At 46.3% G+C, this 23427-nt stretch overlaps 1 protein-coding gene across 4 annotated transcripts in view; it reads right to left on the bottom strand.

The window, feature by feature from the left end:
* Nucleotides 1-23427, bottom strand: part of TMEM181 (transmembrane protein 181) — a 183145-nt gene that overhangs the window by 50341 nt on the left and 109377 nt on the right. For all 4 annotated transcript variants that reach the window (XM_088457424.1, XM_088457423.1, XM_088457425.1 and 1 more), the window contains 4 exons: nucleotides 23178-23297; nucleotides 11124-11204; nucleotides 5360-5459; nucleotides 394-524 (listed from right to left, as the gene is read on the bottom strand). In XM_088457424.1, coding sequence (XP_088313550.1) covers nucleotides 394-524; nucleotides 5360-5459; nucleotides 11124-11204; nucleotides 23178-23297 — 432 coding nt within the window. The remainder of the gene's footprint in view (nucleotides 1-393; nucleotides 525-5359; nucleotides 5460-11123; nucleotides 11205-23177; nucleotides 23298-23427) is intronic.

Below are 23427 nucleotides of genomic sequence, written 5' to 3'. Positions count from 1 at the left end.
ACCTAACCCTTAACCCTACCTCTTCCTCCCTGCAGCCCACACCCCCTTGAGTGCACATGCCTACATGGTAAGGAAAAAAATGCCAACCCGAGCCTTTAGTGGTGTCGCTGAAATAAAGCATCATTGCCCTCTGATATGAGACAATAATATGTATGACTAGATTTAGACCTCAAAATTTCCTTACAAAACTATACACTACAAAATGTGTACTAATATTTAAAATGCCATTTAAACACAAACATATTTTACCATTACATTTTTGTATTTTTATTATGTGAGACATTTCCACTTTGTTCACATAAATTGTTATAGGGTACACAATATTTCCTACTGCTGAAGGCACACGTGGAAATATCTGGTGTAATCTAGCAATTGTAGACGTAAACTACCTACCTGTACCCGTATCCCATGGTAAACACACAGCCAAAACAGCAAAAGTGCACAAAGGAAGAGTGACTGAAACAGGTCATCCAGCATGCCAGGGAACCAGCTATTAACCAGGAATGTGAGAGGGAAGAAAGGATCTGCAAGAAAACAGGAGGCACGGTTTCATCCAAAGTGGGATTATGTTCACTATTTCAGTCCAACTAGCTCATTTGTGCTCAGCGATTGTACCATATAACAAAACAGACGGTGTACAGATAGTCAGGGCCGTTGCTGAATATCACACACATCTTAGAAACATTTGTAACAATGGAATCATTGTAGTGCGCAATTTGATTCCAAACTACAGATGAGGACAAGGAGTGTCAGACATAAACAGTAATAGAAGCAATAGTCATGTCTGAGCCAACCAATTGCCACTCTTTGGTGCAAGAACTATTTAATGTATAAGGCTAGTTACACACTGCATGATGTGTGTACCTAGTGATAATGACCGGACGACGTGATGAAACAATACACTGCGCTGTTCGTACACAATGCTGTGTACAATTGCAATGGGTTGTTCCATGCTGCTTTGAGCAGCATGATGTCGTTCATTACATCGTCCCCTCTAACGTGCAGCTCAACAGATGGGAAGATGCGATGAAAAATGCACATGAACGAGTGATTGAGCGTACACACTAGGCGATGTGAACGATATGTTGTTCCACATTTCCTGAAAACAACATCATATCCTATATATATCGTCTATTGTGTACCCAGCCTTAGTAATAATTTCAGTAAATTGTAGTTTGCAGCAAAATGATTTACTTAGTCAACATAAGTTGATGGCCTTTTTAAATGGAATCAACATTTAAATATCCAATGCAACAAAAGAAAAACATTACGCTTATGCAGGCCATATGTACAGTGCATCCGGAAAGTATTCACAATGCTTCACTTTTTCCACATTGTTATTACAGCTTTATTCCAAAATGGAATAAATTAATTTTTGTCCTCAAAATTACACACACAATACCCCATAACGACAACGTGTAAAGTTTCTTTTGAGATTTTTGCACATTTTATAAAAAAAAACTTTAAGAAATCACATGTACGTGAAATTGAGCTCAGGTGCATCCTGTTTCCACTGATCATCCTTGAGATGTTCATACAGCTTAATTGGAGTCCACCTGTGGTAAATTCAGTTGATTGGACATGATTTTGAAAGGCATACACCTGTCTATATAAGGTCCCACATTTGACAGTGCATGTCAGAGCACAAACCAAGCATGAAGTCCAAGGAATTGTCTGTGGACCTCTGAGACAGGATTGTCTCGAGGCACAAATCTGGGGAAAGGTACATAAAAAATCTGCTGCTTTGAAGGTCCCAATGAGCACAGTGGCCTCCATCATCCGTAAATGGAAAAAGTTCGGAACCACCAGGACTCTTCCTAGAGTTGGCCGGCCGTCTAAACTGAGCGATCGGGGGAGAAGGGCCCTAGCCAGGAAGGTGACCAAGAACCCGATAGTCACTCTGTCAGAGTTACAGCATTCCTCTGTGGAGAGAGGAGTCAGGCCTGTATGGTAGAGTGGCCAGACAGAAGCCACTCCTTAGTAAAAAGCACATGGCAGGCCGCTTGGAGTTTGCCAAAATGCACCTTAAGGACTCTCACTCCATGATGAGACAAAGATTGGCCTCTTTGGCATGAATGCCAGGCGTTATGTTTGGAGGAAACCAGGAACCGCTCAACACCAGGCCAATACCATCCCTACAGTGAAGCATGGTGGTGGCAGCATCATGCTGTAGGGATGTTTTTCAGCGGCAGGAACTGGAAGACTAGTCAGGATAGAGAGAAAGATGAATGCAGCAATGTACAGAGATCCTGGATGAAAACCTGCTCCAGAGCGCTCTTGACCTCAGACTAGGGCGACTGTTCATCTTTCAGCAGGACAACAGCCCTAAGCACACAATCAAGATATCAAAGGAGTGGCTTCAGGACAACTCTGTAAATGTCCTTGAGTGGCCCAGCCAGAGCCAAGACTTGAATCCAATTGAACATCTCTGGGGAGATGTGAAAATGGCTGTGCACCGACACTTCCCATCCAACCTGATGGAGCTTGAGAGGTGCTGCAGAGAGGAATGGGCAAAACTGCCCAAAGATAGGTGTGCCAAGCTTATGGCATCATATTCAAAAAGACTTGAGGCTGTAATTGCTGCTAAAGGTGCATCAACAAAGTATTGAGTAAAGGTTGTGAATACTTATGTACATGTGATTTCTTATATATATATTTTTTTTTTTTTTATTAAATTTGCAATAAAAAAATAAATTAAAAAAAAAAAAAAAAAAAAACGCAAAATTTTTTTTTACACTTTATCATTATGGGGTATTGTGTGATTGTGTGTAGAATTTTGAGGACAAAAATGAATTTATTCCATTTTGGAATAAGGCTGTAACATAACAAAATGTGGAAAAAGTGAAGCGTTGTGAATACTTCCTGGATGCACTGTACTGTGTTGTGGACCACTTGTTGGGTCTTATAAATAAATGTAATAATAATTTTATTTAAGGAACTATTGATTACTGATATCTAACATTACGTAGCATGTAAAAAGTCCTTAATATGCAAAGTGTGCTGCATGTCTTATCGGAGATACCAATCCATAATTCACATTATAAGAAACTATACATCAGTCACTGCAAGTTATTACAACATTACAGACAAAATGGAAGATCAACTAATATTAGACACTTTTTCACACAGTTCATGATGTTAAAATAATGTATGTCTAAAAGAAATAAGGATTTAACAGGTGAGCACATAAATCTCCTTATCTTTGATTCCATAGAGTACACAAGCTTTACGCTTGGTATAGGTTGGTGGGTTAGAGTCTGGGCACCACATACTGTAGTTAATATTTGAAATCATTCAGCCCAGGCTTCCTCCCCCCTATAACCCACCCCCAGTCACAGGCACTTCAGTTAAGATAAAAAGCCTAAGGCAAGGAGCGAGAAGGAGAAGGAAGACCAGCACGCACTCAGGTCCAAACGTGCAGCAAATGTGGACAGAAGAACCAGAAGCAGAGCAAAGCCCCGCAAAGCAGGTGCGTCAGGGTGACAGCCCTGTGTCCCCTATGGAATCGAAGAAAAGGATTTAACAGGTAAGCGCATAAATCTACTTTTCTTCTTCCTCCATAGTGGACACAGGCTTTACGCTGGGACGTCCCAAAGCTAATCCCTTAAGGGAGGTGACGCTCCAGGGCTGCTCTGAGAACTCTTCACCACAAAAGCTGCATTAGGGGAGGCGAAGGTGTCAAAGGAATAGAACTTCAGAAACGTATGGGCAGAAGGCCACATGGCTGCTTTACACAGATGCACTGCAGAGGCACCACGTCGCACTGCCCACGAAGTTCCCACCGACCAGGAAGAATGAGCAGTCAAGGACCGCCAGAACATAAGCATGGTGAATAGTTAAACGGATCCATCTGGCCAGCGACTGCTTAGTTGCCGGCCAGCCCAGTTTGTGAAAGTCATACAGGACAAAAAGCATCTGTCCACATAAATCCGGAGGGCCCGCACGACATCCAAGGAGGCCTCCTCCGGTGTACAATCTGGAACCTGGAAAGAAGGGATCAATGATTCTCTTGATTGATGTGGAACCTGGAAATAACTTTAGGAAGGTAGCCCAATCACATTTGAAGGACAGTCCTGTCCTTGTGAAAGATCAGAACCGGAGAGCAACTGGACAACGCACTCAAGTCTGACAGCCACCAGGCAGAAGCTATGGCAAGGAGGAAGACAGTCTTCCAGGTTAAGTCCACTGCGTCTAAATGCTCAAAAGGTGAAGACTGACAGGCCCTAAGAACCAAAGACAAATTCCAAGGAGCCACCGGCAGTACAAATGGAGGCTGTACATGGAGAACACCCTGTAGGAAATCCGAACATTGGGTAACAGCGCAATTGTCTCTGAAATAGTACAGATAGGGCTGAAATCTGCACCTTCAGTGAAGCAAGGCGGAGGCCCAAATCCAGCCCCGCCTGAGAAAGAAAGAAGAAAAGAAAATACAGGAAAGAAAGACAGACAGGAAAGAAAGACAGACAGGAAAGAAAGACAGACAGGAAAGACAGACAGACAGGAAAGACAGACAGACAGGAAAGACAGACAGACAGACAGACAGACCTGGGGTTAAGCTTCTAGTCGAACACCAGTCAAAGTAAGTCCGATGGTAAATTCTAGCTGAAGAGGGCTTACGGGCATTGAGCATAGTGTTAATGACCGACCTGGTGAACCCTTAGCTCTCAGGACAGATGTCTCAAGAGCCTCTCCGTCAAAGTGAGACGGGTCCTGAGACAGAAGATCTGGCCGCAGTGGAAGACGCAGAGGAGCCTCAACACAGAGGCTCTGAAGATCCACGTACCAAAGGAATCGCGAGCCTCTAGGATCACTGCGCCACCCTCCAACATTAACTTGCAGTGGTCACGTGGAATCAAAGATTGGAGGGAAGATATACTTTATCTGTCCCCCGGCTACGGCTCCTTGCTGATCCATGGAGCTATGGCCAAAGATGCTGTCCCAGTCGCCTGCGCTGCGGCTGCCAGCGCTGGGGTAATGGAGCGGCAGTGCGGGCGTCCTACAGCCCACTCAGTTAAAAATAAAATGAAATAAAAAAATTAAAGTTGTCTGCACAGGGTTGATGGATTTCAAGTATTAACTATGTGGTGCCCAGACTCCAACCCACCAACCTATACCCAGCATAAAGCCTGTGTCCCCTAAGGAGGAAGAAGAAATTAGGGACAGATATGCCTAAATAGTTACCTTTATATGTATAATGTGTTAGTGGAAGAGTCATAATGCCATTCATATGACGGGGCAGTGTTATGAAGTGTAAGACCCTAGAATCCAACTTTAGACGTCACATCTGTACCTTATCACAGCTGTATATGACCCCAGTGAGCTTCCCGTTAGAGAAACAGAGAATAAATCTGTAACATACCATTGTAGAGCAGTAGCAGGGGTAAGAGGACCGACATCCACTTCTGTTCAATACCCCAGTCTCTCATGGAAAACTTTCTAAGGGAATGCGCAAACAGGCACTGCAAACAAAATGTGTAACAGGTTACTGAACAAGCTCTTTAACCAATTTAGTAAAAAATCCTACACGTTTTACAGGAACCAAACAAGTTCTTAATATTGAAGTGAATGCAATGGCCGCTGTTCAATTCAAAGCGATGCTGAACAGCCTCGGGAGGGAGCTCCTGGAGCTATTCAATTCAGCGCGATGTTTGGTCCGATTAAAGGGGGGTGCGAGAAGAAATTCGCCAAAAGTGCAGGCCGCGTGGCTGTTTGCCGGCTCAGCGCGGCGCTAACCTCTTCGCGGTCAGCACTGTAGTCAGAGAATGCAGGTTCTCACAACTAAACACCAAAAGTAGCGAGAACCGACATTCTCTGGCTTAACAGCCCCAAAACCTCACTCCCGAGGCTATTTAGCATGAAGCGGAATTGAATCACGGCCAATGATACATATAGAGTACATCTTACTTTAAAAAAAAAAAAAAAAAAGTGTGGTGGATAGGATGGAGAAACAATGGGATATTGCAAAAGAGAGAAGAACATTACTACATTTTTTTTTCTCTTAAGGCAAAAAGGTGAAATTAAAATTTACAGGTAACATCTACAGTCCTGAGACATGCAGATGTTGTCTAGTTCGTCTATACCTGGTGCTGTCAAAGTTGCCAATGTTAATGCTGTATGTGTAGAATTTGGCTAAGACGCAGTGAAGTGTTATAGTTGTGATCTGTGGTCATAACCCAACCAAATTTACCAACGTGCATGATATTTAGCTGACTGATATCAACTTATTATTAAACATCAAGGTTTTTCTTTTTATTATGGCGACATACGCTGATATATCAGCACAATTGCTGTGGTAAACATTGTGGAATAGAAGGGCCAAAAAGTAACAGCAAATATATTTTTCATAGAAATTATCCTAAAAGAACACACACTGGACATAAACCGGAACAGGATCATATGGCTGACAGAAAGAATACAGGATAATCAATTTGAGATGTTATTCTTTAAATGGCCTTAACCTCTGGCATGACAGTAAGAATAGAGTGAGCTTAAAACTTGCACAGCTTCTAATATAAGATACAGACTGTAAAAATAAAAATTTCTACAAGTGGAGAACAGCATAAACAAATCGAAAGAAACTGTTGGAAGGTATGTATTGATATGCCAGCTACTGTTTCATTTTTGGGAGCTATTTGTCTAAAAAAGTAGACAAATATACAAACAATGGAAATTGTGCTTGAAATGCTTCTAAGCATTTCACATTATATCACACTAAAAAAAGGTAAACTGCAGTATGACAAGGCCAGACACTACAGCCCACCACAGCTACAGAAAGAAATTGGCAGCAAGCTTGGCACACCCCACAGAGGTCAACTTATGTATCCCACCCTTTATTAAATCACAGCGTCATTAAAACAGCAAGATATCAACCAGATCAACAGGCAGTCCAGAGATTCTACTATAACTAAATCATCCACCCCACAACCCAGAATGTAGATATAGTAGGACATTCAAATACCATCTGTGGAAACATTTCTCCACAGGTGATCCATTATTAGGACTACCCGCTAATAGCCAGAGTAACCGCCGTGTGCAGCAGGGGCAGCAGCTAGACGGGCTGGGAGTGACTCAATAGACAATGTAGATAAGGGAAGACAATCAGCATGTATGGGTGTAGGTGCTCTGCAAGGATGGATTCATGACCAAATCGGTTGAGGGTGCCTTCCACATGGATGAGTGGGCCCAGAGAAGGCCATGAAAACATTCCCCAGACCATAACGCTGCCACCACCAGCTTGTGTTCTTCCAGCAATGATTGCAGGGTGTTTGTTCTCCAAAGTTACTCGCCAGACACGCCAATGTCCATCCAGTCAATAAGCAGAAAGCGTGACTCATCGGAGAAGGAAACCCTTCAACAATCAGTGGCGGTCCAATTCCGATACAGGCGTGAAAATGTAAGCCTTTTACGCCGATGCACCTTCATTATCATAGGTGCAGTGACCATCTGTTTGCTTCGGAGCCCCATACGCTGCAGGGCTTGCTGAACTGTCATTTTAGATACACGTCTGGTTGCCCTCAGGTTCACTTTGACGGTGAGCTGCTCCACTGCAGTGTGTCGGTTGGACCTCACGCCCCTTCGTAGCAGACATTCACCTCTCACATCAATGGCACGTGGTGCTCCAGTTTCCACGTCGATTATTCGCAATGGTGCCATTTCTCCAGTCACGAAACACCTTCGCCACAAAAGCACGCTAACAAACTGCGCTGTTTCAGAAATGCTACCACCCTTGGCCCGAAAGCCAATAATCAACCCTTTTACAACTCTGATAAATCACTCCTTTTACCCATGACATCAATGAGTAAAATGTGTGCAGACGGCCTATCGCACACCTTATATACCCGCTCTTAGGATCTGGGTTTGTTGTGGACCCGGGGTGGTAATAGGAGCAGACACCTGAACAGACGTAAACTGAAAAGTGGGTTTTTTAATGAGTGAACTTGCAGACATGTACACGGATAATATGAAGTCCAAAATATAGAGGGGGAAGTGATGACTAGAACTGTAGTGAAGTATGGATGGGTAATGTCCAGGTAGTGGCAGAATCCAAATGGTCTCTGCAAGGCTGCAGACAGGATGACAGTTTACTGATTGACACTGGTGAGATGAAATCCAGAGAGGTTATGGAGTAATTTGATTAGTAGTAGCAGATGAGTTAAGTGGAGAGTTGTACTGAGATGGTTCAGTGTAGAACCTGGATCAGCTGAGAGCCAGATAAATGGAGGCAGTGTAGGTACAGGGTTAACTGCACACTCAGGTCTTTTGGCAGGGAGAGGATTAATAGAAGGTGCAGGGTGGTACCACCAGGAGGGTGGGAGCAGGCAGAGCGATGCAGGCTACTTGGAAGCTGGGATCCAGCAAGAGCACGGGAACAGACAGGTCTCAGAAGCACAGGAACTCTCTCACAGCATGCGCTGTGAAACACGTTGCACTGGCAACTATGGAGAGCTGTGAACTCCCTTAAGTACTCAGAGCAGGATCATGAATGGCCAGAGAGCATGTGACATGCCAGGATTGGAGCAACTAAGTCACATGACCAGAAGCAAGATGGCGGCGCCCATACCAGAACGGAATGGAAACACCACCAGGCTTACCCCAGCCAGAATGACAGTGCCTGCAGAACACCTCGCACAGTCAAAACGCCTGCTGCCAGCCCCTCCGCCGGAAGGACCACGCCACAGCACCCTCACAGGTAATACCAGTCGACCACTATGCCGGGAAACCCTGGTTGTGACACCCACCAAGCCAGCGTATGGCACGTGACGTACTTCATGGGAAATTGGGTTTGTACATTTTGAATCAGTATACCCATTTCAAAGATTTCAGAAACTTCACTCTTGGAGCTAAATTTGCTAAGCAGAAACTGCTGGGTTTTAGATCTAATTGACAGCTAAAGGTCGGTCTTGATGTCTAAACTGAAACCCCTGTCCATCCCTGGCAGTTTATAAATGCCAACCCGCCGTGAACTGTACTATTTGGCAGTGGTTTCTATTCAAACCACTGCAGATTAGAAGCTATTATATTCAATTAATGGTGCTTTTACAGAAACAACATTCACCTGACATCATAGAAACATACAGCTGGTTACTTTCCCTTTGTGGGTTTGTGAAGGGTGAAGGAGAAAGTTATGAGAAAGTACAGATGTGTCCTCTCATATCTAGCCTCAATACGCCATGCAGCGTGATATGCCTGACATTAGTGAGCGTTAGTCCCGTGAGACTCTGCTAGCATCAGGCATCTTTTTGCCGAAAATGCAACGCAATGTGACTAGGATGCACCAGAACACTGTGCTGATTAATTTGATATTTGACACTAGCATATCTGTGTGTGACCATTTCTATAAACGGAACCTGGTTTAAAATAAAGCTGCAGCCGCTTTTTTTTTTTTTTTCACGTGTGACTCTGTAGCACTGAGCGTCTTTTTGTGCGACTTTGTCCCTTCAAATGAATCTTATTCGAACAGCTATACAAATAGGACTTACAAACAGTTCTGCTGATTAAAATGATATGCGCATGCCTATATTCTGTGTGCGACTGCGGATGCAGCTGCATGCGGAACCGCTATGTTACAGTGTCACAGCCAGCACATAGGACATAGGCATGCTGCATATCGTTTTAATCAACAGAAGCTGCTTGTGCATGATATCCGCATCACTGTGTGAATAAAACGCATTCAAAACGGTAAAAAGTTGCACGAAAAGATGCTTGGCACTATCGAGTCACACGGTGCTCCAGCATTCTGTTTAAAGCGGCTTGCAGCGCACAGAGGTAAGATGTATATGGACAAGTATCACATATCAAATTAATCAGCAGAGTCTCCTGGTGCATCCTAGTCACATTGCAACTTCATTTTCGGAAACAAAAAAAAGACGCCCAGCACTAGCAGAGTCTCACGGGTCTAGGCACGCAGAGAGGGGCTGTTTGACCAGACTGCGGCAAAGATGAGGGAGGACAAATCTGTAGACTTTTTCTTTTAAAGTCCTGGTAATTATTTGTGTATGTGTAGTGTGATTGTGTTTTATTTTTTTATTTGTTTGTGCATTACTGTAAAAGTCAATTGATGTCTGGTGAGAAACATCATAATCCTCCATGGTCCAACTGGATGATATTCCTGTCAATTAATTGGTGTCTGTCAAAATCAATTCATTTACCTGCTGCTTCAGGAAATATGCCTGTCTGAGGCTACTCATTTTTTTTTTTCAGCGGGTTTACAAAAACCCTGCTTGATAAATCCAGGGTTTCTATTCTACTCTTTCTATGGTTTTAAATAGGGATGGGGAACCTCAGGCCCGGGGGCCGTATAAGGCCTGCGGAATCATTTGGTCTGGCTCTTGGAGCTTTTTTTCTCCTAGCCTCATCTGGCTTGCAGGGTGCCTAGAATGGTACCCTGCAGCCAAAATCTATTCAGCAGTGCCGCCTGGAGCGTCCTTAGGACGCTTCAGACAGTCACACTGCTGCCCTTACAGCTCCCCGAATCATCCTCAGGATGCTCCAGGCATTGCTGTAATCACCGGAAATTGTGGCCCTGCCCCGTGTGACATCACACGGAGGGGGCGCGGCATGCTCCGGGCCCGTGAATAATGTTATATATATATCAAAATGGCCCTCGGCAGAAAAAAGCTTCCTCACCCCTGGTTTAAAACATCAATGGTGCTTTGATGTTCAAGTCTAAAGTGCCCTTTTGCAGCTGTTTTGGCAATCGTAAATCTGCGAACAAGAAAACTGCAGCCAAACCACTGGGGTTTAGAACATGGCGCTTAGTAAATTTTGCCCTTTGTGTGGAGAGCTACAATATGTACAAGTATCTTCATCAGGATGTTGAGAATCATTAATTCTGGTTACATACCATAAATATACTTTAAGGTATATTTATAAAGCGGTGGCTTTTCAATGAAACGGAGCTCAAAATTTAAAGCAGCAGTAATGTAAGTGTAAAGCCTGGTGTGTTTTGCATTTAATATTATTGTCACTTGAAATTTGAGCTCAACCCCATCACTTTGGAAATATACATCAGAGTCATTTACATGCCACAAAAATATGCAGAAAGGCCTTCTAATCATCTGGACTTCATATCAATGTTTCTTCTTATTTCATGTATTGACTATTTTACAGTTTTATGGACTTACTGTCACCATGAAAGTGAGAACCACAAACACAAAACGAAACCAGATCTCCACTTGTGAAAAGGTTGGGTTGTAGGTTTTCCACTAAAAGAAAACAGACATGTTAGAGACAACAATTCATTTTTGGAGAAAGACTGCTTTTATGTGGTGACTATTATGCCAAATGATGGCAATTATAGCAGCAAGTGGCTCTCCTGAGAAATGTACCCTACTTGATCATCTGCTAGCGAATCCAATAAAACACAGTACATTCACACAGTAAATGTCAGTCTGATTGTGTTTTTTCCTAGCTGGACAAGTGAGGTGCCGCTTAAACTACTATTTGGACTGTGTGAGCACTTCATAATGTGATGTAACTGCTTATCTTCCAACATATTACAGCCATGGCCAAAAGTTTTGAGAATGACACAAGTATTGGTTTATCACAAAGTCTGCTACTTCAGTTTCTATAAAGGCAATACTCCAGGAAGTCATTAAAAGTGATCAGATGAATTGCAATTAATTGCGAAGTCCCTCTTTGCCATGACAATGAACTTAATCACAAAAAAACATTTCCACTGCATTTCAGCCCTTCCACAAAAGGACCCCCTTTCAGATTGTTTGGGACATCTAGAAAAACGCGTGTGCGGAGAAGGAAAGGTGAGCGCTACCATCAGTCCTGTGTCATGCTAATAGTAAAGCCATAAGGCAAAAGTGATAACTAAGTGGCTCGGGGAACAAAACATAAAAATTTTGGGTCAATGGCCAGGAAACTCCCCAGACCTTAATCCCATTGAGAGCTTGTGGTCAGTCCTCAAGAGGCGGGTGGACAAACAAAAACCCACAAATTCTGACAAACTCCAAGCATTGATTAGGCAAGAATGGGCGACCATCAGTCAGTATGTGGCCCAGCAGTTGATTGACAGCATGCCAGGGCGAATTGCAGTGTGAGGTTCTAGTTTTGTTGTGGGCCCAGGGTGGTAAAAGGAGCAGACACTGAAGCCGATTTAAAAATAAACGTGGAGTTTTTAATGAGTGGCAAAACAAAAAGTCCGGGTATAGCACTAAAGTGCACTTTTGGAACTGTAGTGAAGCAATGGGAAAAAGTCCAGGTAGTGATAACAGAAAGTAGTCCAGTAAGCCAAGTTTTGTGAGGCAGAAATGATTTGCAGGCTGAAGTGAAGTTGCAAGCTGAATTGAATTTGCAGGGAGAAGGCAAGTGGAGGCAGGGTGCAGGGTAACAGCTGACACAGGTACTCAGGCAAGGGAGAGGCAATGGAGGAGGCAGGAGAATCCAGGGCGCTGGAACAGGCAGGGAGAAGCAGGCTAGGCAATGATCCCAATAGACAGGTGAAAACACAGGAACTCTCTCTCAGCTCTCGCTGAGAAACACGTTGCACTGCACTCCCTTAAATCTCCAGTGCCAGACTGTGGCTGGCCAGAGAGAGCATGTGACACACCAGGATAGGGCGACTAGGTCACATGACCGGAGGCAAGATGGCGGCGCCCATGCCAGAGCGGAACGGAAGCACCACCAGGCCTAACCAGACCAGAGTGACAGTATGCCCGCACAGGACTACGCACAGCCAATGCACCCCGCCAGATACCAGCGCCACCACCAGACGCCCCTCGCCATAGCATCCTCACAGGTAATAGCTGCCGGCCGGCATGCCGAGAACCCCTGGTCGTGACACAGAGGTCTTGAAAAAGAAGGGTCAACACTGCAAATATTGACTCTTTGCATAAACTTAATGTAATTGTCAATAAAAGCCTTTGACACTTATGAAATGCTTGTAATTTTACTTCAGTATACCTTATACCCCTTTCAGACTTGTCGAGAATCCCAGGAATTTGGCCTGCCTCAGCCAAATTCCCGGGTATCCGCGTCTGTCTGAAAGGTGCCTACCCGGGAACACGTTCCCGGGTAGCCGCCCCTGCAATCGACCAGGGTTTTTCCCGGGACTTAAGTCCCGGGAAATTACCCTGCTTCTGTCTAAATGGTGCTAACCGGGAATTTACTCCCGGGCTTCACCAAACAGCTCCTGATTGGCCAGACGCTGCTGCGTGTTGATGAGGTCATCAGCAACAGCCGGACAGTGGAGGGCAGACGCCATATAAACACTAAACATAGCGCTAAGAAGCCTGTGCAGTGCTACAAGGCAGATTTGGTGCTGCAACAGTTGCAGATAGGCCTGCAACACTACGAGGTGAACTTGTACCAGGTGTTTGGAGAGTGGTGCCAGGTGTGATAAATAATATTAGATGCTAAATATGTTTAGTCATAGTGTTATACTATGTAAATTACTGTTTTTTATTACCTTATTAAAAGAGCTTGTTTCTTATTATATATGGCATCTATTTTAAAATACTGAAAACTTTATTACCTAACAAGAGATTTATTTTTTATTCATTTTCTTATTTATTTATTATTTTTTATCTAAATTTTCTGGGTTTTCTTTAGTGCGGTAATCTTTATTTTTGCTGTGTACAGGTGGTTGGTGATCATGGCACATTGGAAGGACGAGGAGGTCCGTGAGCGCTTACATGTGAGGGGAGAGGAGGAAATAAAAGCTCAAATCACAGGCACTGTTAAAGATGCCATGATCTATTGCAACATTGCCAAAATCCTGGCCACCCGGGGTATTGTGAAGACACAGCAGCAAGTCCTTAATAAGCTGAAGAGCCTAAAACAAGAGATATGGTAAGAACTTACCTTTGTTATCTCTGTTTCTACGAAGTCCATAGGGTCCACAGGGTTGACCTTGGGGTATAGCTGGATCTGGATCCACGGGCACCACGCAGTTAAAGCTTTGCTGCTCCCAGGATGCACTTGGGTCCGTCCTCCTCTATACCCCGCCCCGGCCACAGGCACCTCAGTTGGTAAGCAGCTAAGGCCAGAGGAGGAGACTAAACAGAGAGAAGGAAGACTGGAACACACAAGAAACCATACTCACAGAAATGGGAGACGGAAAACCGGTGACCAGCCACACAGCCCATTTGAAGCCAGGTGCGTCAGGGCGGGCGCCCTGTGGACCCTATGGACTTCGTAGAAACAGAGATAACAAAGGTAAGTTCTTACCATATCTCTTGTTTTCTACTTCAGGGTCCATAGGGGTCCACAGGGTTGACCTTGGGGATGTCCCAAAGCAGTTCAACTAAGGGCGGGGACGCTCCTGTGCTGAAAGGAGTACCCGGCGCCCAAAGGATGCATCCTGAGAAGCGAAGGTGTCAAACGCATAAAACCTCAAAAACGTCTGAATTGAAGACCAAGTAGCCGCCTTACACAGCTGAACAGCGGAGGCGCCACGTCTAGCAGCCCAAGAGGGACCCACAGAACGAGTGGAATGAGCCTTAACAGAGGCTGGCACAGGTAAACCCTCCTGCGCATAAGCCTCACAAATAACTGAACGAAGCCAACGGGCTAACGTTTGCTTGTTGGCAGGCCAACCCCTCTTGTGAAAACCGAAGAGGACAAACAAAGAATCCGACTTCCTAACCGAAGCAGTCCGGTCCACATAGATTCTAAGTGCCCGGACCACATCCAAGGAAGCCTCACCAGCAGAAAGATCAGGTGACTGAAAAGCTGGCACAACAAGTTCCTGATTAATGTGGAACTTTGAAACCACTTTGGGCAAAAACTCAGGACGCGTGCGGAGCACTGCCCTGTCCTAGTGAAAAATCAGAAAAGGAGGGCGACAGGAAAGCGCCCCCAATTCTGAAACCCTCCTGGCCGAAGCAATTGCCAGAAGAGAAATGGTCTTAAACGTCAGCCACTTGAGCTCCACCGACTCAAGCGGCTCAAAAGGAGGACCCTGCAAGACCCTCAGTACCACCGTCAAGTCCCACGGAGCCACCGGAACCACGAAGGGAGGCTGGATCCTGAGAACACCTTGGAAAAAGGTGTAAACATCTGGCAGTGTAGCAATCCGTCGCTGAAACCACACGGACAAAGCAGACACATGAACCTTCAGAGAGGCCAGGCGTAAGCCGAGGTCCAAACCCGATTGAAGAAATTCCAAGATTCTGGAAACCCGGAACACCTGCGGATCATAGTTTCTGGATTCACACCACTGAAAATAAGTGCGCCACACCCTGTGGTAAATCCGCGCGGAAGCAGGCTTGCGTGCCCTAAGCATGGTACCAATCACTGAACTGGAGAAACCCCTAGACCTCAAGACGGCTGTCTCAAGAGCCACGCCGTCAAAGACAGCCGACCCAGATCCGGGTAAAGGCAGGGCCCCTGAGACAACAGGTCCCGACGCTGAGGAAGAAGGTACGGAGCGTCGATGGAGAGGCACCTCAGATCGGAGTACCAAGGACGTCTGGGCCACGCCGGAGCCACCAGCACGAGCGTGCCGCCGTCCTGCTTGAATTTCCGCAGAACACGAGGAAGTAAGGATATCGGAGGAAACAGATACGCCAGGTGAAACGTCCATTTCACCGACAGAGCGTCTACCAGACAGGCGCCTGCGTCTCTTGTCCTTGACCCGTAAACGGGCAACTTGTGATTGTGACGGGAGGCCATCAAGTCCAGCTCCGGCAGCCCCCACCTGTCCACGAGTAGCTGAAACACCTCTGGGTGAAGCGACCATTCCCCGGGATGCACATCGTGACGGCTGAGGAAGTCCGCCTCCCAATTGAGGACTCCGGGAATGAAGACTGCCGAGATCGCTGGAACGTGACACTCCGCCCAAGCAAGAATGCGAGACACCTCCGACATTGCTGCCCGACTGCGAGTTCCCCCTTGGTGGTTGATGTACGCCACCGTGGTGGCGTTGTCGGACTGCACCTGAACCGCCCTTCCGTGAAGAGCGGGGCCGGCCGACTGCAGGGCCCTGTACACAGCCCGCAGTTCCAGGATGTTGATGGGGAGAAGTGCTTCTTCCGCGGACCAACGACCCTGAAGCGATAATGAGCCGGTCACTGCCCCCCAACCCCGAAGACTGGCATCCGTCGTGAGCAGGACCCAGTCCGGGATCCAAAAGGGGCGCCCCTCGACCAGATGCACCGTCTGAAGCCACCAAGCCAAAGACTGCCGAACCTCCGCGGACAACACCAGCATCTGAGAGCGGATCCGGTGAGGTAACCCGTTCCATTCCGATAGAATCAGTCCCTGCAGGGGCCGGGAATGGAACTGGGCAAATTCCACCATGTCGAATGTCGACACCATGGACCCCAGAACTCTCATAGCTGAATGGACCGACAGGCGGCAACTGCTCAGGCAACTGTGTATCCGCAGCTGCAGGGAGGAGACCTTCTCTGGAGTCAGGAAAATCCGCTGCTGACGAGAATCCAGCAGGGCTCCCAAATGAACCATCCGCTGTGATGGAATCAGGGAGGACTTCTTCCAGTTTATCAACCACCCGTGTGCTTGAAGACAAGCAATGGTCAGGTGGAGATGTCGAAGAAGCACCTCCGGGGAGCTCGCCAGCAGCAGAAGATCGTCCAGGTACGGCAACAGACGTAGACCCTGACCCCGAAGGTGGGCAGCCATAACCGCCATCACCTTGGTGAACACCCTCGGAGCCGTGGAAAGGCCAAAAGGCAACGCCCGAAATTGGTAGTGATGGTTCAGGATAGCAAACCTCAGATACCGCTGATGTGCCGGTGCTATGGGCACATGGAGATAGGCGTCCTGGATATCGAGGGAGACCATATAATCCCCGGGTTCCATCGCCAGAATGATGGAACGTAACGTTTCCATCCTGAACCTGGGAACTCTGAGGCATCTGTTCAGAGACTTCAAATTCAGGATAGGGCGATGAGAACCATTGGGTTTCTGTACCAGAAACAGAGTAGAATAGTACCCCGTCCCGCGCTGAGACTGCGGAACGGGAACAATGACCCCTGCTTGTAGCAAGGATTCTATAGCTACCTGAATCTGACCAGCTTTGGTCTTGTCCAGAGAAGGACTCGTACAGAAAAACTGGTGGGGCGGCCTGAACCGAAAAGACAGGGCGTACCCCTGAGAGACTACTTCTCGAACCCAGGCATCCGTGGTGGTATTGTGCCAACACTGGGCGAATTGGAGAAGTCGGCCTCCCACTCTGGGGTCCCCCAGAGAGAGGCCCGTCCCATCAGGCAGCAGGCTTATCCTCCTGCTTGGAAGAAGGGCGCCGAGCACTCCATGCCTGCTTCTTGGGCTTGGGTGCGGCCTTGGTCGCCGAATGTCTCGGGAAGGACTGGCCCTTGGCCTTACCCTGAACCCGAAAGGACCGAAAGGCAGAGCTCCTCACTTTAGCCGGCGCAGAGGCCGAAGGGAGAAAAGCCGACTTGGACTTAGCCAAAGTATCCACTATTCTGTCCAAATCCGGACCAAATAGTAAATCACCATTAAAAGGCAAGGCCTCCAGACCCTTTTTTGAATCTGCATCAGCCCTCCAGGACCTCAGCCACAGGGAGCGCCGAGCAGACACCGCTGCAGCCGACACCCTAGAAGTGAGCAGGCTGGCATCCAAAGACGCTTCCCCAATATAGGAAGCTGCATCCCGCATCTGTCCCACTAACGCTCTCTGGATATCCGGAGCCTCATCAGGAAAGGTATCCTCCAAGGCATTGGCCCATGCCTCAATGGCTTTAGCCACCCAGGAGATAGCCATGGACGGGCGAGCCACCGCCCCGGAAAGAGAATAAATGGACTTTAAACAAGTCTCCACCTTCCTGTCCGTGGGATCCTTCAAAGAGGAGATAGACGGCAATGGCAGCGTCGCGCTTTTGATCAAGCGGGTAACGTGGGAATCCACCGCCGGCGGAGTTTCCCATTTCCTGCAATGAGCTTCAGGAAAAGGATAGTTCGCCGCCAACCTCTTCTGTGGATGGAACCTCTTACTAGGTAATTGCCAGGCCGCCGCCATATGATCCGATAATTGATCAGACAGGGGGAACACAGTTGAGGTCACCTTGGCCTTTTTAAAATTAGGAAACTTCGACCTAGGAGCCGGCGCATCATCCTCAACATGTAGGATAGCCCGCACCGCCCTAACTAAGGCTGGAACATTAATGGAGGACTTAGCTTCCACCTCCTGCCCCATGACATCAGAGTCAGAGTCCTCATGGATTTCTCCATCATCTGAGGACACTTCCGAGTCCGACAACTGCGCAGCTAGTGAACTCACAACCGGACGTTTAGACACCCTTGGTGGCACATCACCTTGCAACATGGACTGAAACGCCGAGGATGAAGCCGCCAGACTCTGTACGGAGCTGGATAGAACATCCACCCAAGGCGGAGGAGTCGTCGGAGCAAAACTCTGCAAAGGCACTACAGACTGACGCGTCCCTGGGGAAGACTGCACATACACAGGCAGTCCCGAGTAAGGACCCACAGTCTGGGCCCCGGGGGAAGACCGCAACATTTGTGGAACCCTCGGGGAATGGGGGATGGTGGGCTGCGGTAACGCCCTAGAAGGGACCGCTGATGGGACCGATAACCGGTCCGCAATAGACGCCAGCACCTGTGAAAACATCGCCCAAGGAGGGTCCTGTGATACAGGGGGGTTGGAGGGGCCCGGTACCAGCTGGCACCGCCCGCACAGACCATCCTGAGATAAGTCCTCCCCATCAACTCCAGCAGCACAGCGTCTGCAGGAAAATAGCACAGGAGCCACAGAGCGCTCAGTCTCCTCATCAGACATGATACCGTAAATCACAAGAAACAGGTATCACCAGAGGAATTACGGTTTTAACACCCGCGCACTCACCAGTATGCGACACAACAGCCCAGATATGGTACTGTGTAGCACACAACAGTATGTGACTGACCCCACAAATACGTGTTTTATATAAGTGAGGGTCTCAGAAAAACGCCCTTCCCCCACACACCTGCCGGGCCGTAGGAGAAGGAAAGGGATAGTTATAAGCTGACAGCAAGGAGAATAAGTCACAGACAGGCAGCACTAGCAATAGTCACATACAATGCAGAACAGTTATACTCACTGCACCTTCCGCTACAATCAACCGCCCAGATTCAGTGTCTGGGAGGGCTATAGCGCTGTGTACACTGTCCTTTAGCAGGGGAGAGGTACACAGGGGGACCGGTCCACTTGATACCGCCTGGGAGTCTGCGATGTGCCAGTAAAGATGGCCGCCGGAGACCTCAGAGGAGGAGTGGCCGAGAGATAAGAGCAGCTCAGCGACGCCAGACTCCTAGTTGAAAGGCGCGCTGAGCTGAGGGGAGGAGCCGCTAGACAGGGAAGGCTGCCTCCCCTGGCTAGCAATTAACCCCCGGGTTGCCGGTCCCGCTACCAGCCTGATACCCTGGTGGTCTAGCGTACACGCGGGGTATTCCTCAATTGAGGGGGAGCCCGCCGCCGCCGCTAGCGCCTCCGGTCTGTCCCCAGAGACCGGAGGCTCCTGACTGCATTGAAGTATCCGCGGGCCGCCGCACGCGGCGACCCGCGGCTTACCTGATCCCCGTCGCGTCCGGCAGCAGTCAAGGGAGTCCCCAGAGCCCGGCTAGTACAGGCTCTGGGGTCCCGCCGCGATCCCCAGAGCTGTACTGGCGTCGCGGCGCCAGCGGGGAGGAGCGGCAGCGTGGACGTCCTAAAGGACAGTCTGATGCTGCCGCTCTAACAGTGTAAAAAAAGTAGAAAAGAATAAAAAATTTCTCTTTTAAAATAAAGCTTAGGGGCTGCTCCTGCAGCCCCACTGCGACAGGGTGACCCGACTCCGGCCGGGCACCAACTAAAACTGAGGTGCCTGTGGCCGGGGTGGGGTATAGAGGAGGACGGACCCAAGTGCATCCTGGGAGCAGCAAAGCTTTAACTGCGTGGTGCCCGTGGATCCAGATCCAGCTATACCCCAAGGTCAACCCTGTGGACCCCCTATGGACCCTGAAGTAGAAAGAAACAATACACAAAGGTCCATGACCACAATCGTAATCGCAGTGGTGTGGGAAGGATGGAGTGGCCCTTATACGATTTATGCACTTCGGCTTTTGGGCATACAGCACTATGCAATCCCATTACTCTATCTTCAAGTGATGCTGGCACACTGTCTGCAACAACGACATGAACGCCTTCAACAACTCCTGAGAGCAGCCAGCAGAGCCCGACTTTATCGCAGGTCCTATTTGATGAAGCAGATGAGGACTCATCTAATACCATCATCATTGAACCAAGCACTGTCACAGATGTGATCTCTCCAACGCAAAGGCAAGATTCTGAGTCTGAGCCACAGACCCAGGGAGACAAGCCCACCCTACGCAGTAACAGTAAGTTTAAATCAAATTATTTATGTTCTGCTGCATTAATCTACGTCACAGGTTCTCAAACTCGGTCCTCAGGACCCCAAACAGTGCATGTTTTCCAGGTCTCCTCACAGAATTTCAAGTGAAATAATTAGCTCTACCTTTGGATCTTTTAAAATGTGTCAGTGAGTAATGAACACACCTGTGCACCTACTGGGTGACCTGGAAAAAGCGACCTGTGTGGGGTCCTGAGGACAGAGTTGGAGAACCATTAATCTATGTAATGTTGTCATTAAATTTCTAGCATATAGTACGGTTTCTGTGTTTATCTTGTAGTGGAGGATGGGCACCGCATGCAAACAGCCAGCTGCTTTTTGAATTGGGAGCATTTATTGTTTTGTGTTTGAAATATTTTTTAGATATGTTGCTCAATGTTTTCTCTCTTTTACTTTCAGTTTTCACAGTGCCAACACGTAAAAAGAAGAAGAGCAAAATTGATGTCGCTACCAAAGCCATGACAAATATTCTTTGTGAACAACTACGCGACCTAGACTCGGAATGGCAGACACAAGAGGATGCCAGACTGCAGCGGTTTATGGCCAATGAGAGAGAAATGCAGAGTAATTTGCTAAAGGAAATGATGGCTATGCAGGAAAGGCTTAGTCGCGATAACCGCAATTTTTTTACTCAAATCTTGAGCACAATCCACTACAAACCAAAACATGTTCCACCACCCACCCATTTTGGGCAACAAGCTGGTTATTCAAACTCATTTGGGGAACAATCCCAGTATGTGCAGCAACCTCAGTCTCCCACCTCATTTGAGCATACGTCACAGTATGGCCAGCACGATAATTTCCCCACAGCATTTGGGCAAACTACATACAAGTATGCTCGACAAGCAAAGCACCCCCCAGCATTTGGCCAAACATCACAGTATGCACAACAAGTAAAGTCCCCCCCAGCATTTGGCCAAACTACATCCCATATATCCAAGCATCCGCAAACACCTCAGTCATCCTCAACATTTACAGATAGTACATTAGATAATGTACTTGAAGGTCAATTTAAAGATACTTTGCCAGCTAATACTCTGTCACAGGAACTTACTCCTGACAAAAACCCAGAGTTTACAGTTTACAGAAATATTTAAATGTGGTGATCAAATATATCTAGTGATGTTAACTAGACATATTTCACATGACGATGTTGAAAATATTATGGTTACTGCTTTTGTCATAGGATATTCAGTTGATGTAAACAAGGAACTACCAAAAAATTATGGTCCTATTTTTTTTATTTTAAAGGCTTGTTTAATGCCTCATAGCTATATGCGCACTTAACAATGTTCTGAAGTAAATGTGCACTTTACTGTTATTTTTTTTTATACTATTGTTTGGTTTTGAATTGTGTTGTATTTTGTAAGAAATATGGAAGTAAGGCTTTCAAACTTTGTATGCAAAACAAAGGCCTTTATTAAAATAAAAGATTTTTTGAACCTTTCAAATATTAAGTCTTTGTATTTATTTCAATAACAATAACTCACAGTCCCCTTATACCACATCCCCACCTTTGCATGACCTCATTAATGTGTGCCAGCATAACGTTCACTTTTAATGACAAAACTCTGTTTTTCTATGTAAAACTCTGAAAAACCCTGCTCTTGTCTGAAAGGGGTCTACCCGGGAATTTCCCGGGTAGACACTGTAGTGTGAAAGGGGGGTCTTGACCAAATACCCGGGATTTTGCACTGGAGAAATTCCCGGGTCTGAGCAGGAAATTTCCCGGGTTGTATGTCTGAAAGGGGTATTAGTAACATCTGACAAAAAGGTCTAAAAACACTGAAGCAAACTTTGTGAAAACCAATACTTGTGTCATTCTCAATACTTTTGGCCATGGCTGTATACCACATTGGGCACTCAGGCTTCAAGTGGCCTATGTGAAAAATTTCAGTCTAATGAGCCCTGTTATGTATATCTTTGCAATCTTTTAAATTGTTGTATTTGACAATTAATGTATTTCACTAACATTTATTTAAATACGGCTGCTGTATTTAAGTTCAACATGGAACCACAGTAGATGTGAGCAATCTGAGTACAGCTGCTCAGTGCTAGTGCTTCCAATAGCCTCGTCACCACATTACTGAAGCTGAGCGAGAATCATGAGATGTGGCACTTAATAATAATTATACTCTACACAGAAATATAAATTTTCCACCTGTATATTGTGCACAGTGATACAGAAAATTAATAAAAGTCATCATCAGGCAACACTTTTTATTTTTATTTTCACTGAAGCCTTTTGCCCATTGCTCTGAGTAAGTGGTTATGTGACCCTTGCTCTGCCACCTACCTGCTCCATGCCAGTTAAAGAGACCAAGATGAACTTTAATCCCCAGTTAATGTCAACTAATTTTTTTAAATTTTTTATTCAAATCAACAAACATCGATGCATCGAGGAAGCCATTACTTAAGTCAGATATTATATTATTATACAGATATAATACATAAAAATATGAAACAGCATGGTACATGGTGCTGACTTTCCAAGGGTCTATTTGTAAAATTACTTATGCAACCCTTGTATCATCAGTTCCCTGTACTACAGCTCATTTGTTCTCCTTATTAAGTAACCAGACACACAAAAAGAAACCAAGCAAATGTGTTCATCTTATCATTGTTTGCTTTATGAAACATGTATTCAAAGAGTGACATCATGCGAGCACCTGCTCTCTGGGTACACGTGGACTAATAGACAGATCAAAGTGCAATCTCAGTATAGATTGCAACACACACCTTTATGTAATACACAAAGCGCTTTCTCATTGTGAAACAAAAATGCGCAGAACAATAACTGCCATCACTAACATATGTATCACTGTATGTACTCACTGTAAAGGTGACAGCTGAAATGGTGTATCTCAACTTGTTTAGATCTTCAAAGCGAACAGTAAGCTGATACGTTGTATAATTCAAGTATCCCAGATGGACCACTATAATTTCCTCACATTTCTGACAAAAAAAAAGAAGAAAATAAAACAGACAAAAAGTGAGCAACAGCAGAATAAAGCATTTGGAATCCCGCAGGAGAAACTGGTAGTAGCTCTGAATACTATAATGTATACATAATGAGGGAAAACTA

The sequence above is a fragment of the Taudactylus pleione genome, unplaced genomic scaffold (genome assembly GCF_031769625.1).
Source record: "Taudactylus pleione unplaced genomic scaffold, aTauple2 ptg000760l, whole genome shotgun sequence".
In the NCBI taxonomy this organism is placed as follows: domain Eukaryota; kingdom Metazoa; phylum Chordata; class Amphibia; order Anura; family Myobatrachidae; genus Taudactylus; species Taudactylus pleione.
Note: the sequence above shows the minus strand (reverse complement) of the source record. Positions and strands in the feature narration are given on the sequence as shown.